General features: G+C 42.0%; 1 protein-coding gene across 5 annotated transcripts in view; it reads left to right on the plus strand.

The window, feature by feature from the left end:
* Nucleotides 1-17,386, plus strand: part of snx14 (sorting nexin 14) — a 233,237-nt gene that overhangs the window by 204,636 nt on the left and 11,215 nt on the right. For all 5 annotated transcript variants that reach the window (XM_043696232.2, XM_043696228.2, XM_043696230.2 and 2 more), the window contains one exon: nucleotides 10,145-10,236. In XM_043696232.2, coding sequence (XP_043552167.2) covers nucleotides 10,145-10,236 — 92 coding nt within the window. The remainder of the gene's footprint in view (nucleotides 1-10,144; nucleotides 10,237-17,386) is intronic.

The raw sequence follows: 17,386 nt of genomic DNA on the forward strand, positions 1-17,386 counted from the left end.
CGACACTTGGATGAAAATGGAATAGAATAGGTTAGATGGGCTTCAGATTGGTTTCACAGGTCAGTGCAACATCAAGGGCCAAAGGGCCTGTACTATGCTGTAATGTTCTATGTTCTATTAATCTAGTCCCATTTACCAGCATTTGGCCCACATCCCTGTATACTCTTCTATACATACAATCATCCAGATGCCTTTTAAATGTTCCTCTGGCAGGTCATTCCTACATGAAAATATTGCCCCTTAGGCTCCTGTTTAAACCTGTGCCCTCTCTCCTTAAACCTATGCCCTCCAGTTTTAGACAACCCCACCTTCTCCCTATCCATGTCCCTAGTGATTTTATAAATCCCTGTAAGGTCACCCTTTGGCCTCTGATACTCCAGGAAAAACAGCCCAGCCTATTCAGCCTCCTCTATAGCTCAAACCCTTCAATCCTGGCAACATGCTTTTAAATATTTTGTGAGCCCTTTCATTTTCAACAACATTCTTCCCATAGCAAAGAGACCAGAATTACACGCAATATTCCAAGAGTGGCTTAACCAATATCCTGTACAGCTGCAACATTACCTCCCAACTCCTATGCTCAGTACACTGACCAAAAAAGGTAAACATACCAAACACCACCTTTACTATCCTCCACTTGTGACTCCACTTTCAAGAAACTGTGAACCTGCACTCCAAATTCTTAGTTCAGCGACACTCTCCATTAAGTGTATAAGTCTTACCCTGATTTGCCTTTCCAAATTGCAGCACGTCACATTTATCTAAATTAAACTCTATCTGTCATTCCTTGGCCCATTGACCCATCTGATCAAGATCCCGTTGTACTCTGAGGTAACCTTCTTTGTTGTCCGCTACACCTCCAATTTTGGTGTCATCTGCAAAATTACTAACTATACCTCCTACGTCCATGTCCAAATCATTTATGTAAATGACAAAAAGCTGTGGATTCAGCACCGATCCTTGTGGCACACCACTGGTCACAGGTCTCCAGTCTGAAAAGCAACCCTTCACCCTCTCTTCTACCTTAAAGCCAGTTCTGTATTCAAATGGCTAGTTTTCCTTGTATTCCATGCAATCTAATATCACTAACCCAACTAATACGCAGAACCTGGTCGAATGTTGCACTGAAGTCCGTATAGATCACATACACCACTCTGCCGTCTTCAATTGTCTTCATTACCTCTTCAAAAAAACTCAGTCAAGTTAACGAGACATGATTTCCCACACCCAAAGCAATGTTTCCAAATGCATGTAAATCCCATTCTTCAGGATTCCCTCCAACAACTTGCCCACCACTGATGTCAGGCTCACTGGTCTACAATTCTCTCGCTTTTCCTTATTTAAATAGTGGCACCATGTTAGTCAACTCCAGTCTTCCGCCACCTCGCCTGGGCTATTGATGATACAGATATCTCAACAAGGGGCGTAACAATTACTTTCCTAACATTCCACAGAGGTCGAGGGTGCACCTGATCAGTCCCAGGGATTTATCCATCTCTATGCATTTTAAGGTATCACGTTTTAAGACATCACTCATATCTATATTCATTTGCTTAAAATGCCACCACCACCACCACCTTTGTAATTGGATGTTTTTCAAGATGTCACTATTTATTTCCCCATGTTCTGTATCTTCCATATCCTTCTCCACAATAAACATTAATGCAAAATACTCGTTTAGTATCTTCTGTCATCTCCAGCAGTTCCAAACATAGGCACCCTTGCTGATCTTTAAGGGGACTTGTTCCCTCCCTAGGTACTCTTTTGTCCTTAAAGCTTTTGTAGAATCCCTTTGGATTCTCCTTAACCTTATTTGCCAAAGCTATCATATGTCCCCTTTTTGCACTCCTGATTTCCTTGTGAAGTCTGCTCCTACTACCTTTATACTCTTCTAGGGATTCACTAGATCCTTGCTGTCTATACCTGACATGTGCTTCCTCCTTCTTCTTGACCAAACCTCAATTTTTCTAATCATCCAGCATTCCCTGCACCTAACAGTCTTGCCCTTCGCCCTAACATGTACATACTGTCTCTCAACTCTTGGTATCTCATTTTCGAAGGCTACCCATTTTCAAATCATCTCTTTGCCAGCAAACATCCGCCCCCAGTCAACTTTTGAAAATTCTTGCCTAATACTGTCAAAATTGGCTTTTCTCCAAAGTTTAGAGCTTTAACTTTTAGATCTGGTCTATCCTTTTCCATCACTATTTTAAAACTAATACAATTATAGTCACTCAAAAATGCTCCCCCATTGACACCTCAGTCATCTGCTCTGTCTTACTTCCCAAGAGAGGGTCAAGTTTTGCACATCCACATGGTACATCCACATACTGAATCAGAAAATGTTCTTGCTGTCCCTGCTGAACGTTGAAAATGGTGGTTGAATTGGCAGTCTCGCACACTAATTTGCCCGAGACTGTGTCAAGTTTCTAGAGTGCCCCATTTGGTCAGATGGAGAGTGTTCCATCATTCTCCTGACTTTTGCCTCTTAAGTGGACAAGACTTGAGACTAGTGGTGGTCAGTGGCTGAGTGTTTAGTATTGAGTTTCCTGTCTGTGACCTGCTTTCATATTTGCTATGTTTAAATGGCTAATCCAGTTCAGTTTATTTTTAATGATAACAGCCCCCCAAACCCCATCTCCTTATTTCTTGTCTTAAGTCTTACATTACATTTTAAAGCATGGTTCCTAGTTTTAGGTCAGCTTGTTTATTCAGTTATTTAAGATTTTATGCAGTCTTTCCATTACCTAAACCCCGTCAGTCTCCTATGCTGTAAAGAAAAAGTCCTAGCTTGTCCAACCTCTCCCTATAACTCAAACCCTTGTGTCCTGGCAATATTCTTCTAAGCTTCTTCTTTCCAGTTCAATAACCTCCTTCCTATAACAAGGTGACTAAAACAATACTCCGAGTGGGGCCTCACCAAGGTCCTGTATAACTACAATATAATTTCCCAACTTCTATACTTAATGCCCTGACTGATGAAGGCCAGTGTGCCAAAAGCCGCCTTCACAGCTCTGTCCACCTATGACTTTATTTTCAGCAAAGTGTGCACCTGAACTCCAAGGTCCCTCTGTCCCACTACACTCCTTAAGGCCCTATCATTTGCCATGAAACTCCTACCTTGATTTGACTTTCCAAAGTGCAAGACATCACTCATATCTATATTAAACTTCATTTGCCATTTCTTGGCCCACTTCCACAGCTGATCAAGGTCCTGCTGCAATTTCTGATAACCTTCCTCACCGTCCATAATACCGCCTATTTTAGTCTCATCTGCAACCTTACTAATCATACCTTGTACATTCTCATCCAAATCGTTGATACAAATAACAAACAGCAATGGGCCCAGCACAGACCCCTGAGGCACTCCACTAGTCACAGGCCTTAGTCCGACAACCATCCTTCCACTATTACGCTCTGCGTCCTACCATCGAGCCAACTGTATGTCCAATATGCCAGGTCCCCCTGGATTCCATGCAATCTAAACTTCCAGAGCAGCCTACCATGTGGAATCTTATCAAGAGCCTTACTGAAATCCATATAACCGATGTCTACCACCCTGACCTCATCAACCTTCCTTGTTACTTCATCAAAGAACTCTTAACAAATTTGAGAGGCATGATCTCCAACCCACAAAGCAATGGTGACTACTAATCAAACCCTGTCTTTCGAAATGCATGTATATCTTATCTCAGAATCTTCTCAATTAACTTACCTACCACAGATATTAAACTTACTGGTTGTTCCCAGGTTTCTCTTTGTAGCCCTTCTTGAATAAGAGCACAACATTCGCTACCCTCCAGTCTTCCAGGACCTCCCCTGTGGCTAACGAGTGATGCAAAAATATCAGCCAGGGCCCCTACAATTTCTTCTCTAGCCTGTTGCAGGGTTCTTGGATATATCTGGTCAGGATGGTCTAGGAGATCATGTACTGACATGGATTTATGATTGGCTAACAGGCAGAAAACACAGTTGGAATGAATGTGCCATTGTCATTTTTGCCATGCTGTGACAAGTGGGTTGTATAAGGATCAGGGCTTGACTCTCAGCTCTTTAGAATGTGTTGGACATGGGGTCCAAATGTAATATTTTCAAATTTGCAAAGCAAAGCGAGAATGTGTTGTGAGAGAGTTGTAGATGATTCTAAGATGAATAGAACAGGTATAGTCATTGGGAGGAAAACATAACAAATAGAATATAATGTGAAAAAATGTGATCTTACTCACTTTGGTAGAAAGAACAGTGATAAGAGCATTTCTTAAATGGTGAGAAGTTAATAAGTGTAAATGTGCAACAGGACTTTGGTGTCTTTGTCAATAAGTCACTGAAGATGAACATATACGTGCAGCAAACTATTGGAAAACTATTGGAATGTCAGCCCTTTTGCAAGAGGATTTGAGTATGGAGTAGTAAAGTTTTGCTTCAATTGTGCAGGAATTTGTTTAGACCACACCTGGAGTACAGTGTCCAGTTTTGGTTTCCTTATCTCAGGAAAAAATATTATTACCATGAAAGGAATGCAATAAAGGTTCACCAGACTTGATCATGGGATGGCACAGTTTAAATTAGATTAGATTAGATTAGATTACTTAGTGTGGAAACAGGCCCTTCAGCCCAACAAGTCCACACCGACCCGCCGAAGCGCAACCCACCCATACCACTACATTTACCCCTTACCTAACACTATGGGCAATTTAGCATGGCCAATTCACCTGACCTGCACATCTTTGGACTGTGGGAGGAAACCGGAGCACCCGGAGGAAACCCACGCAGACATGGGGAGAACGTGCAAAGTCCACACTGTCAGTTGCCTATGGCGGGAATTGAACCCGGCTCTCTGGCCACCGTGCCGCCCACTAAAAATGAGAAGGATTTAGGGCTGGGATGAGTAGAATTTATTTTTATTCTGGGGATGGTAAATCTTTGGAATTATGCATCCCAGAGGACTGAGAAGCTCAGTGCTTGATAGATTTTGATTATCAATGGCGCAAATGGTTGTAGGGGTAGTGTTGTTGAAAGGCATTGAAGTGTTTTATCACATGATCATATTAAATAGCGAGTGGGCTCAAATGACTGGTCTTTCCCCCATGTTCATCTTTTTCCCCACATTCTTTTAATTTTTAGTCGGTTATTTGAAAGGCATTTTATTTGACTAATCCATTGTCATGGGGGAGGAGGGGAGGGGGGCAGAACTGATGTTTAAGCCAATCTTGTTTCTTACTGCTTATAAGTATTTTCATTTTGACTATTTGATAACAAAGTTTTTGTACACTGGAACCATATAAGCACAAGATTATTTTTGTGTATTAGTTTCTGCCTATGTTTCACGTTTTGGGATGATTTGATTTAGATTTAGATTACTTAGATTACTTAGTGTGGAAACAGGCCCTTCGGCCCAACAAGTCCACACCGCCCCGCCGAAGCGCAACCCACCCATACCCCTACATTTACCCCTTACCTAACACTACGGGCAATTTAGCATGGCCAATTCACCTGACCTGCACATCTTTGGACTGTGGGAGGAAACCGGAGCACCCGGAGGAAACCCACGCAGACACTGGGAGAACATGCAAACTCCACACAGTCAGTCGCCTATGGCGGGAATTGAACCCGGGTCTCCGGCGCTGTGAGGCAGCTGTGCTAACCACTGGGCCACCGTTTTTCTTCAAACTATTGTGTCTCTAAAGAAAGCACTTTGCATCTAAAAAAACTAAAACAATATCTCTGGAAAGAAATGCACTTGCATAAGTTGCATAATTTGGAGAAGCCGGTGTTGGACTGGGGTGTACAAAGTTAAAAATCACACAACATCAGGTTATAGTCCAACAGGTTTATTTGGAAGCAATAGCTTTTGGAGTGCTACTCCTTCATCAGGTGGTTGTGGAGGACACAATTGTATGACACAGAATTTACCCTCTGTCTGACAACTGTGTCCTCCACAACCACCTGATGAAGGAGCAGCACTCCAAAAGCTAGTGCTTCCAATTAAACCTGTTGGACTGTAACCTGGTGTTGCATAAGTTGCCAGCGTTCAATTAATTCTGAGTTTACAAACAATTTCACGAACCAGTATTTTGAACTTTAAATCTTAGGGCGGTTCGTTGGCTCAGTGGTTAGCATTGCTGCCTCTGACAGTGCCAGGGAGCCGGGCTCAATTCCAGCATCGGGCGATTGTCTGTGTGGAGTTTGCACATTCTCCCCGTATTTGTGTGGATTTCCTCTGGGTGCTCCTGTTTCCTCCCACAACCCAAAGATGTGCTGGTCAGGTCAATTGGCCATGCTAAGTTGCCCATAGTGTTAGGTGCATTAGTCACAGGTAAATGTAGGGTAGGGAAGTGGGTCTGAGTGGATTACTCTTTGGAGAGTCAGTGTGGACTTGATGGGCCGAAGGGCGTCTTTCCATACTGAAGGGAATCTAATCTAAACTTTGCTGGCATATCACCGACTTAAATACTTTGCTTGAATACCTCAGAGACGTGAGCAGAAAATCTCCACTCATGATCCAGTGCAGCACCTAAGGTACTATGCGATCAGAGATGATAACATTTCATTTCAAATGTAAACTGAGGCCCATCTGCCCTTTCAGTTGGACACAAAGGAACTTCATGGTGCTATTTCAAAGAGGAGGGCAGGATTCTTCCTTATCACCAGGGCAATATTTATCCCTGAACTAGCATCTCCATTCAGACCTGGAGGTTACATATTCATGTTTTAAATGATTGTTTTGTGCTGGTGTTCACTAGTGAGAGCGACAAGGGAGAAGGTCTATGATATTTTTTAAAATAATATAGACAGAGAGCAGGTTCTGAGTGGTCTGGCAGGCTTAAAAATAGATAAATCTCCAGGGCTGGATGATCCTAGGTTGTTGAGGAGTCAAAGGAGGAATGGCAGGGACATTTGCAAAAATTTTCAATTCCTCTCTGACCACAGGGCAAGTGCCGGAGGACTGGATGTCAGACATATTCAAAAAGGGAGCAAGGTATAAACTACGCAGCTACAGGTCAACCAGTCTAACCTTGGTGGTGGGGAACCTATTAGAAACAGTTCTGAAGGACTGAATTAAGCAAGAGCAGTGAGCATTATTTTGTCTGACCAACTTGATTGAATTGAGATGATCATACGTGTAGTTGAGGCAATGCATTTGATGTAGTCTGCTTGGACCTCATGGCTGGCATGTTTCACAAGCCTATTCTCCTGCCTTCTCCCTGCAACTCTTGATCCCTTTACTAATTAAGAACCTATCTATCTCTGCCTTAAATAAACTCAATGACTTGGCCTCCTGCAGCAGTGAGCTCCACAGATTCACCAACAGCTAAATAAATCAGTGCATTGAGTTTAGAGGTCATGTTGCATCCCTGCAAGATATTGGTTAGGTCATTTTTGAAATACTGTGTTCAATTCCGGTCTCCCTGCTACACGGAAGATGTTGTGAAACTTGGAAGGGTTCAGGAACGAGTTACAAAGATGTTGCCAGGGTTGGAGGGTTTGAGCTATAGGGACAGGCTGAATAGGTGGAGGCTGTTTCCCCTGGAGCGGTGGAGGTGTGACTTTAAGAAGGTTTATAAAATCATGAGGGGCATGGGTAGGGTAAATAGCAAAAGTCTTTCCCCAGGATTTTGGGAGTTAGAAACCAGAGAGCACAGGTTTAAGGTGAGAGGGGAAAGATTTAAAAGGAACCTAAGAGGGTTCTTTTTTTACACACAAAGTGGTGCGTGTATGGGATGAGCTGTCTGAGGAAGTGGTGGGGGCTGGCATAGTTACAACATTTAAAAAGCATCTGGATGTATATATGAATAAGAAGGGTTTAGAGGGATATGGGCCAAATGCTGACATATGCGACTAGATTAATTTAGAACATCTGGTGGCAGGTTTAGTTGGACCATAGGTCCTGTTTCCATGTTGTATAGTTCTATGACTGTATGACTCATGATCTAAGTTCTAAAGGGTTTTCCCTTCACTCTGAGGCTGTGTCCCCAGGCCCTAGCGCCTCCTTCTGGTGGAAATATCTTCTCCATGTCCCCTTTATCCAGGCCTCTGCATATCTTGTAAGTTTCAAAGAATTCCTCCCTGCATCTTTCTAAACTAGGAGTACAGAACAAGAATCCTCAACCATTCATCATACGACATGCCCTTCATCCCCAGGATCATCTTGTAAATATTCTCTGGATCTTCTCCAATGACAGCACAACATTCCTGTTCATAATATTCCAACCAGAGCCTGATAAAGATCAGCGGTACATCTTTGCTCTTGTCTTCTAGTCCTTGTGCAATTTTGGCATTAATTTCAATTGCCTTCCTAACTACCAACCAAGTTTGCATGTTAACCTTAAGAGGTTCATGAACTCTGATTCCTATGTCCCTTTGTGCTTCAGATTTCTGAAGACTTTCCCTATTTAGAAAATACTCTATGCCTCTCCTCTTTTTGCCAAAATACGTAACCTCACACTTTCCCACATTGTATTCGATCTGCCACTTATTTACCCACTCTCCTCTCCATTATCTGTTGCTTCGCCTGTCTTTGTGTCATCTGCAAACTTTATCAATAATGTCCGCTGTTCCTTCATCCAGATTGTTAACGTATAACATGAGTAGTTGTGGCCCCAATGCTGATCCCTGCAGAACTCCACTATCACCAGTTGCCATCCTGTAAAAGACCCCTCTATCTCTCTCTTCTATTTTCTGCCTTCTGCTAGTCAGACAATCCTCTATCTGTGCCACTACATTGCCCCTAGCACCATAAGCTCTTATTTAGCATCCCCCTGCAGCACTGTGTCAAAGGTCTTTTGGAAATCCAAATTAATCAGATCCACTGACTCTCCTTTGTTTAAATTGCTTGTCGTCACCACAAAGAATTCTAACAGATTTGTCGGGCATGATGTCCCCTTGACATAGCCATGCTGACTCTGCCCTATTTTACTGTGCACTTATGAGTACATCACAATTTTACTTTTAAGAATGAACACTAAACTTTTAGCAACAACTGAGGTCAGGCTAACAGGCCAATAGCTTCCTATCTTCTGCCTGCCTGCCTTTTTAACAGGGATATTACATTAGCCACTTTTCAGTGCTATGGGACCACTCCTGACTCCAGTGATTTCTGAAAGATCACCATCAACGTCTTTGCAATTTCCTCAGCTATATCCTTCAGAATTCTGGGTGTAGTCCATCCCGTCTGATTATTTATCTGCCTTCAGACTTTTCAGCTTCCGCAGCATCATCTCCTGAGTGGTGGCCTCTACGGTAGCCTCTGCCCCCTGACTCTTTTGAAGTTCTGGTATGTTGCTGGTATCTTCCACTGTGAAAACTGATGCAAAGTACCTATTCAGTTCCTCCACCGTTTCATTTTTCCACATTGGGCCGCTGGAAAATGAAGCTGAAGTAGTAGCAATGTCCACTCCTGCCTCTCTCATCTTTTTGATTTCTTTAAAAGTAACTTGAATTTTTTTTATATTCCTTACTCTCATCTTCTCCCCGCTTATTGCATTTTTAGTTACCTTCTGGTTTTAAAAGGCTTCCCGCTAATCTTCAGCACATTGTATGCTTTTTCTTTTGCTTTTATGCTGTTCCTGACCTTTCCTTCAGCCATGCTCATCTCAGTACTTTTCTTGAAGTAAATCCAGGAGGCATGGGTTCACTGTTGGTTTATCTTTACTGTAGTAATTTTCTGTTTTTATATTCCATTCAAGGTAAGCTAACAGGACCTTGGTACAAAATAAACTCAAAATAACTGCAGATGTTGTAAATCAGAGACAAACTAAAGTCACTGGAAACTCACCTGGGGTTGTCTTGCAGTGGCTAATATGAGCCTTCCTCAAAGTGCCTATCTGCTGCATTATGCCTCCCACTGGCGTGGCTGGCTTGAGCAGCACAGCCAGCCTTCTCAATACAGTTCATTAAGAATGCTGAGCATGAATCCAATTCAAATAACTCAAATTAGAAAACAAGATTATTTAAACAACCTAACCTCAGTAATATAACAAATCAAGTGCTGACAACATATATTTATATTGAAACTGAGATTTCATTATAGTCCCATGAGGACTGAGTAGTTTTGTGCTATTAAATGTATCAAATCTATCTGAAGATTGCAAGTTTTATTTTGAAAACTGCTTCCAGCAATGATGCCTCTTTCCTTGCTGCGCAGATGTTTTTGTGAAATGCATTGGAGAGGAAGCAAAGTACGAGGGAGTCAGATTACTATTTGAAGGGCTTCAGCAGCCAGTGCTCAACAAACAGGTATGTGCACGGGTTTAGGGTAATGTCACAAGTTGCTTCATATGTAGATTGCCAAACAATATAAGGATTGCAGTAGTGCTGAATGTGTGGAATATTTTTAGTTTATGCATTTTTAAGAACAGAATTATGCGAGATTATTAATGCAATTTTTGTCATTTCGAAATCTGGAACAGAATTTTCCTCTCACCAGAGATGACGAGAACTGACAAGAAAGGGAAATAACTGGGTGAGTTGGCCCTGGAAAGGTGCTTTCCCCATCCTCACCAACTCAGCAAAATTATGCTGAGTGAGAATATCCATGGATGCTATCTCAACTTATCATCAATCAAAGCTCTTAAGTAGTGAATTAATTGCCACTTAAGGGTTTTGATTCAACTCCCCAATTACCTGCCTCCCAAGCAGCCAACAAAGATATTTGGCTGCCAACCTGCCAAAATTATTGGGAGAGGGGAAGGGTCCTTTAATTGCCTGAATATGGGAGCATTTGGAGACATAGTCTAGGACAAAAGACTGGTCTCTGAAAGCTACCCCCTGCCCTTGACTCCCATGATGCCCCTCTCCCCATGACTTCCATCCCATGTGAAAAGTGGAAAAGATCTTTATCATCTTGCCACTGAATTCCCTGTGTCATGGCCTCTGAGAAGGTAAAATACTTGCTCTTGCTTGTTTCACAACTCTTAATCAGAATGGGTGATCTGAAGAGTTCTTTAATGGTGAGTAAGCACGACTTGTCATGTAAGGTTTCCTTCTTCTGTTCTGCGTGGCCAATGATTGAGAAGTGCTGAATGGAATAATGTGCCCTTTAATATGGTGCTTGTATAGCTTAACTGGAAAGCATGTGCTTATAATCATGCCTCAGTATTCACAAGCCATCACAAAATGTGTCAATATGTAAAATCCCAATGAGCCCACCAAAACAACCAATTTTCCTGACTGACTGCTACTCAGATCAAAAGAAATTCATACCAGGTTTTGTCAAAAACAAAAAAAACTTAATGTAACACACTCAACTTTAACAAGTGAAGTGAATAGAGAGGATTTCTAATTTGTAGAACTTAATCTACACCCATTCAAGACCCGAAACACACAGACATTCAATCATGATTAAGGCAAAGGATAAATGGTTCAATATGCATACTGTGGGTGGTAAAATAGTGCATATTAGATTAGTTACAGTGTGGAAACAGGCCCTTCGGCCCAACAAGTCCACACCGCCCTGCCGAAGCGCAACCCACCCATACCCCTACATTTACCCCTTACCTAACACTACGGGCAATTTAGCATGGCCAATTCACCTGACCTGCACATCTTTGGACTGTGGGAGGAAACCGGAGCACCCGGAGGAAACCCACGCAGACACGGGGAGAACGTGCAAATGCGACACAGTCAGTCGCCTGAGGCGGGAATTGAACCCGGCTCTCTGGCGCTGTGAGGCAGCAGTGCTAACCACTGTGCCACCGTGTCGCCCACTATGGGATAAACAAAATTGCAAACATTAAGTCCAAGTTATAAGGTGGAAACTGCTTAGTTATTTTGACTTTAGTATTGATGACTTGCTATTTTCTTCAGGGTGATGATTGTTCTTCAGTTCAGGAGCTGATTAGGTGAACTTGGGTCTTGTATGAGTTCTTTGAAGAATTTTTGTTTTGTCTGTCTTCTCTGCGCACAGAGGAAATGAGGGATGAATTCTTTCTGTCTGCAGACTCTGAATGTTTCTTCTTTGCTGCTATTGGCAGTTATGCTTTTTAAATGTTCAACCAATTAGTAGGCTGTTATGAGGCAGAATCCCTTCTACTTGGTCTTCAATTCTCCCTTTTATTCATTCTAAAAGTAACATTGTATTGCACAGCTTGACAATATGCAACCCGTGTTGTTTTTATTTAGCTACCGCAGTCCAACTTCCATTTCAATTTATGGTTCCAGAAAAGGAAATATGTGCTCTTTTCCATACCTTCATCTTTAAAGAAATTGAAAAGTGACTTTATATGTCTTTCATTATCAGGTGAACATGACACATGTAATACAGCATTGAAAAAAATTACCCTCATTGTCCCTCATTCATCACTTGTTCAGAATGTAGGAGAAGAACCCTGGATGTGTAGTGATATTAAAGAGTTTGATAAAAAAGAAGGAAGCATATGTTAGGTACAGAGCCTTAAAAGCCAGGGAGGCCATAGAGGGGCCACAAAATATCTTTGGTTGATACGACAAAGAAAAATCCCAAGGCATTTTGTATGAAGAGCAAGAGGATTATGCGGGGAGAATGCGGGTAAGTGGAGTTGAAATGCCCATCAGCCATGATTGAATGGCGGAGTGGACTCGATGGGCCAAATGGCCTTACTTCCGCTCCTATGTCTTATGGTCTTATTATCAGAGAGAGAGTGGGGCCTACTAGAGACCAAAGGTGCAAATTTTGCATGGAACAAGAGGTCACTGGTGAAGTGTTTCATGAATATTTCTCACCTGTGCACACAAAAGAAAAATAAATTGTTGCTGGAGTTTTCAGTTAGAATGATGAGGTTCTAGATCATGTTGAAATTAATAAGAAAGTGATATTAGATATTTTAACAGGCATAGACCCCAGGGCCTGAATAGATGTATCTCGGGCTACTATGGGAGGCAAGGAAGGAGATTGATGGGGTCCCGGTGGCCACAGGTGAAGTGCCAGATGACTGAAGAAGGGTAGCAGTGATAGGTCAGGTAATTACAGACCAGTTATCCTGTCATCAGTAGTGGTGAAACTATTGGAAAAAATTCTGAAGGAGAGGATTAAACAGTACTTGGAAAGGCAGAAGTTGACCAGAAATAGTCAGCATGGATTTATTGGAGGGAGATCCTGCCTGATTCTAATTCAGTTTTTTAAAAATATGACTAAATATATTGATGAGGGCAGTGTAGTTGATGTGGTTTATATGGCCTTTGATGAGATGCCATGTGGAAGTCTGGTCTAAACGTTAAGAGCCCATGGGATCCAAAGCAAGTTAGAGAACTGGATCCAAAATTGGCTGGCGAATAGGGGGCAAAAGTTGGAAGGTTGCTTTTGTGATTGGAAACCTGTGACCATTGGTGTACCACAAAGGTCACTGCTAGGACCCTTGCTGTGTACATTTACAGGTGAAAGTGAGGACTGCAGATGCTGGAGATCAGAGCTGAAAATGTGTTGCTGGAAAAGCGCAGCAGGTCAGGCAGCATCCAAGGAACAGGAGAATCGACGTTTCGGGCATAAGCCCTTCTTCAGGAATCAAATGCTGTGTACATTTACAACTTGGATGTGAATATAGAAGGTATATTTAATAAGTTTGCAGATGACAGAAAAACTGATGGTGTTGATAATGAAGAGTCCGGTATGAAGTGTTGATAGTGCAGTCTCCGGCTGCAATCCAATATTGGTCTAGTACATTGGGCAGAGCAATGGCAAAAGGAACTTAATCCTGATAAATGTGTGGTGATGCATTTTAAGAGGCACAATAAGGGAAAGCTATAAGCAATGTATGTTTAAAATCAACCATATTGTATTCAGTCTGGAGTCATGTATAGGCCAGACCAGCTAAGGACAGCAGTTCCCCAAAAGGCAACAGTCAATCAGAATTTTTTTTCTGATGATTGACAATGGTTTAAACGTTAGACCCTTAATTCTAGATTGTTACTGAATTCAGATGCCACCATTTGCCATGCCAGGATTTAAAACCAAGTCCCCAGAACATTACTTGCATTTGTGGATTGATACTCTAGCAATAATACTACTTGGCTATCACCTCCCCTTGTTCAGTGTTATAGATGTGGTCTAGTTTTAGAAATACTTTGTTAATTTTATATTCCACTCCCATTGAAATAAAAGCCAGTTTTCCATTTGCGCTCTCTAATTCCTACTGAACTTGAGTGTTCTTTATTTGTATGATCTATGCATAGGACTCTCAAATCCCTTTGTGTTGGAGCTTTCTTTGTCCATTTAAATTACAATCAGCTCTTCAATTCCTACTTCGTATGCATGCAAGACAGTCTTTTCTTTTAGCATAACAGTGCTATAATCCTTTGAAACTTCCTCAGACAGTGAGCCATAAATTTAAGTGCTGTACCTGTTACCTGTACCTGTTAGCACTGTTAGTGCTGTACCTGTTAGCACTGCTGCCTCACAGCGCCAGAGACCTGGGTTCAATTCCCGCCTCAGGCGACTGACTGTGTGGAGTTGGCACGTTCTCCCTGTGTCTGTGTGGGTGTGCTCCGGTTTCCTCCCACAGTCCAAAGATGTGCAGGTAAGGTGAATTGGCCATGCTAAATTGCCCGTAGTGTTAGGTAAGGGGTAAATGGGTGGGTTGCGCTTCGGCGGGGCGGTGTGGACTTGTTGCGCCGAAGGGCCTGTTTCCACACTAATGTAATCTAATCTAATCTAATCTTGCTCTGAATGGGCAATGTCCAGTTTTCTTCTAATTTGTTCTGCTATTTTTTTCAAATGACATAAAGAATATCACCTTATCCTTTTCCTCAAATTTTGGTAGGGCCTGTACAAACCTTTCCTTCTAGACTTTAGATTATGACTGGGATTTGGCCCATTGGAGCCTTGGTCGACATTTGTCTCTTTTTAACTGCATCATTTTAAGCTAGTATTCCCTATCTGCCTTATGAAATGCTCTTTCCTTCTCATCTTTTTCTTGTCTGAAATTCAGATTCAATTCTTATTTTTTCACTTATTTCTGAATTCCTTTTCTATCTCATGCTGTTCTTTCTCCTTTCTTTCTCATCTTGAATTTTCTAACTTCCAATCCATTGGAGCAGTTCCAGAACTCAGAACAGTTTGTAAAATCATATCAATTAATCTGCTATCTCTGCAGCTGTCTCTTTTCAAACGTTTTTTTTATTTGTTCATGGGCTGTGGGCACCACTGACTTGACCAGCATTCTTGCCCATCCTTAATTGACTGTTGAGAGTCATCTACGTTGCTCTAGATTTGTTTTCTTATGACCAGGCAAAAATGGCAGATTTCTTTCCCTCAATAAAGTGATTAATAGAAGATTAGATTAGATTACTTACAGTGTGGAAACAGGCCCTTCGGCCCAACAACTCCACACCGACCCGCCGAAGCGCAACCCACCCATACCCCTACATTTACCCCTTACCTAACACTACGGGCAATTTAGTGTGGCCAATTCACCTGACCTGCACATCTTTGGACTGTGGGAGGAAATCGGAGCACACAGTCAGTTGCCTGAGGCGGGAATTGAACCCGGCTCTCTGGCGCTGTGAGGCAGCAGTGCTAACCACTGTGCCACCGTGCCGCCCACAAATATCCAAATTCCCCCAATGGCCAGGGCAGGATTTGAACCCAGGGTCCTGGGAACATTACCTAGGTGTCTGGATTAACAGTCCAGTGATAGTACCATTAGGCCATTTCCTCCCCTTAGTTTTCACAATTTGATGGTTACATGGTCACGATTAGGCTAACTTGAATTCAAACTGCAGCATCTGTCATGGTGGGATTCAAACTCCACTTCACTGGACATTTGCCCGGAGTTTTGTGTTATAAGCTTTTACCACTGAACTGCCATCTCCCCTAATTTACCCCAGCTGAGATCTTGGTCTCTCAGTGACCACTTTAGTCGGGACACAATAAATTAGGGGAAATAAGGAAATGACATTGAACAAAGGTTAGAGCTAGAGAAGTGGTGTATTCCTGGAGGATTTGGGGTTAGACATGAGGGCCATTGCCATTAAGGGGTCAAAGTAAGAGGATAGAAATGAAGATATATATGGATTATAAGCCGGTGTTGGTGATTGACAGTAGTTGATAGGTTCCTGGGACTACACAGAATAAAATACAGGTAGTTGAGGCTATGCAGCATGATGTGTGGAGATGACAAAGACAAAGCTGTTAAAGTAAAGCAGAAAAGTATGGTGTGAATTTACTTTTGTCATTGACAGGAGATGGAGTTGGAAATTCTGCCAAAGTTTCAATAGGTTTCCATTGTTGACTTCGTCTCTTTCAGCCTAAATTGGAGGCGAAGGAGAGTTTTAAAATTAGTGACTAGGGTTTGACATTTGTGACTGGATAACTTTGACTCTAGAAAGGTCAGGATTTAACTGGTGAAAATTGATGTTTGTCTAAGGCTAGAGGTGAATAAGAACCCTTGCAATATAAGGTCACAATGGTCTGAGGCTGGGAATGGTAGAGAGAGGGAGTGTTATATTTTAACAGCATATTATGAGGTCAATGTCATGTCTGAAAAGCTTTTATTTTAGGGAAAATAGAAAATCTAATTCTATTTGGCAGGTCAGTGTGGACTTGTTCGGCCAAAGGGCCTGTTTCCACACTAAGTAAGTAATCTAATCTAATCTAAAATCATGGAAACAGGCAGATTTCAAGTGTATAATTTTGGAGGAGGAAAATTGGCATTTTCTTCCATGGTGAAAAGAATTTCACTAAACTGGGCAGAGGTTTTAGGTCAAGAAATTTGTCTTCATTATGATTAGTGTAATCTGTGTGAACTACAGATTTGAAGGCCTCAGTGACTGATTAATCTTAAGCAACTGTGTATGAAGATTTCTTAAGCAAGTATTTAAGGTAATGCTGCAAGTTCAGCTTCACTTTTTTTTGCAAGATCACCCTGAAGCTGAGACTAAAAAGCCTAAAACAATTGCTAGAGGTGATTTCATTTTGCTGTTGGTGCGGCCACACTTGGAATATTGTGTACAGTTCTGGCCCCCATATTTTGGGAAGGATGTGGAAGCATTGGACAAGGTGCAGAGGAGATTTACCAGGATGTTACTTGGTGTGGAGGAAAGATCTTATGAGGAAAGGCTGAGAGACTTGAACCTGTTCTCATTGGCAAGAAGAAGGCTAAGAGGGGATTTGATAGAGACGTACAAGATGATCAGAGGATTAGGTAAGGTAGACAGTGAAAATCTTTTTCCTAGGATGATGACGTCAGCGTGTACGAGGGGGCATAACTACAAATTGAGGGGTGATAGATTTAAGACCGATGTCAGAGGCAGGTTCCTTACGCAGAGAGTGGTAAGGGCGTGGAATGTACTACCTGCTAATATAGTTAATTCAGCCACATTAGGGACATTTAAACAATCCTTAGATAAGCACATGGATCATTTTGGGATAGTGTAGGGGAATGAGCTGAGAATAGTTCTCAGGTCGGCGCAACAT

Source organism: Chiloscyllium plagiosum, unplaced genomic scaffold (assembly GCF_037043375.1).
Source record: "Chiloscyllium plagiosum isolate Xiang-an unplaced genomic scaffold, Cpla_swu_hap1 HiC_scaffold_10, whole genome shotgun sequence".
In the NCBI taxonomy this organism is placed as follows: Eukaryota; Metazoa; Chordata; class Chondrichthyes; order Orectolobiformes; family Hemiscylliidae; genus Chiloscyllium; species Chiloscyllium plagiosum.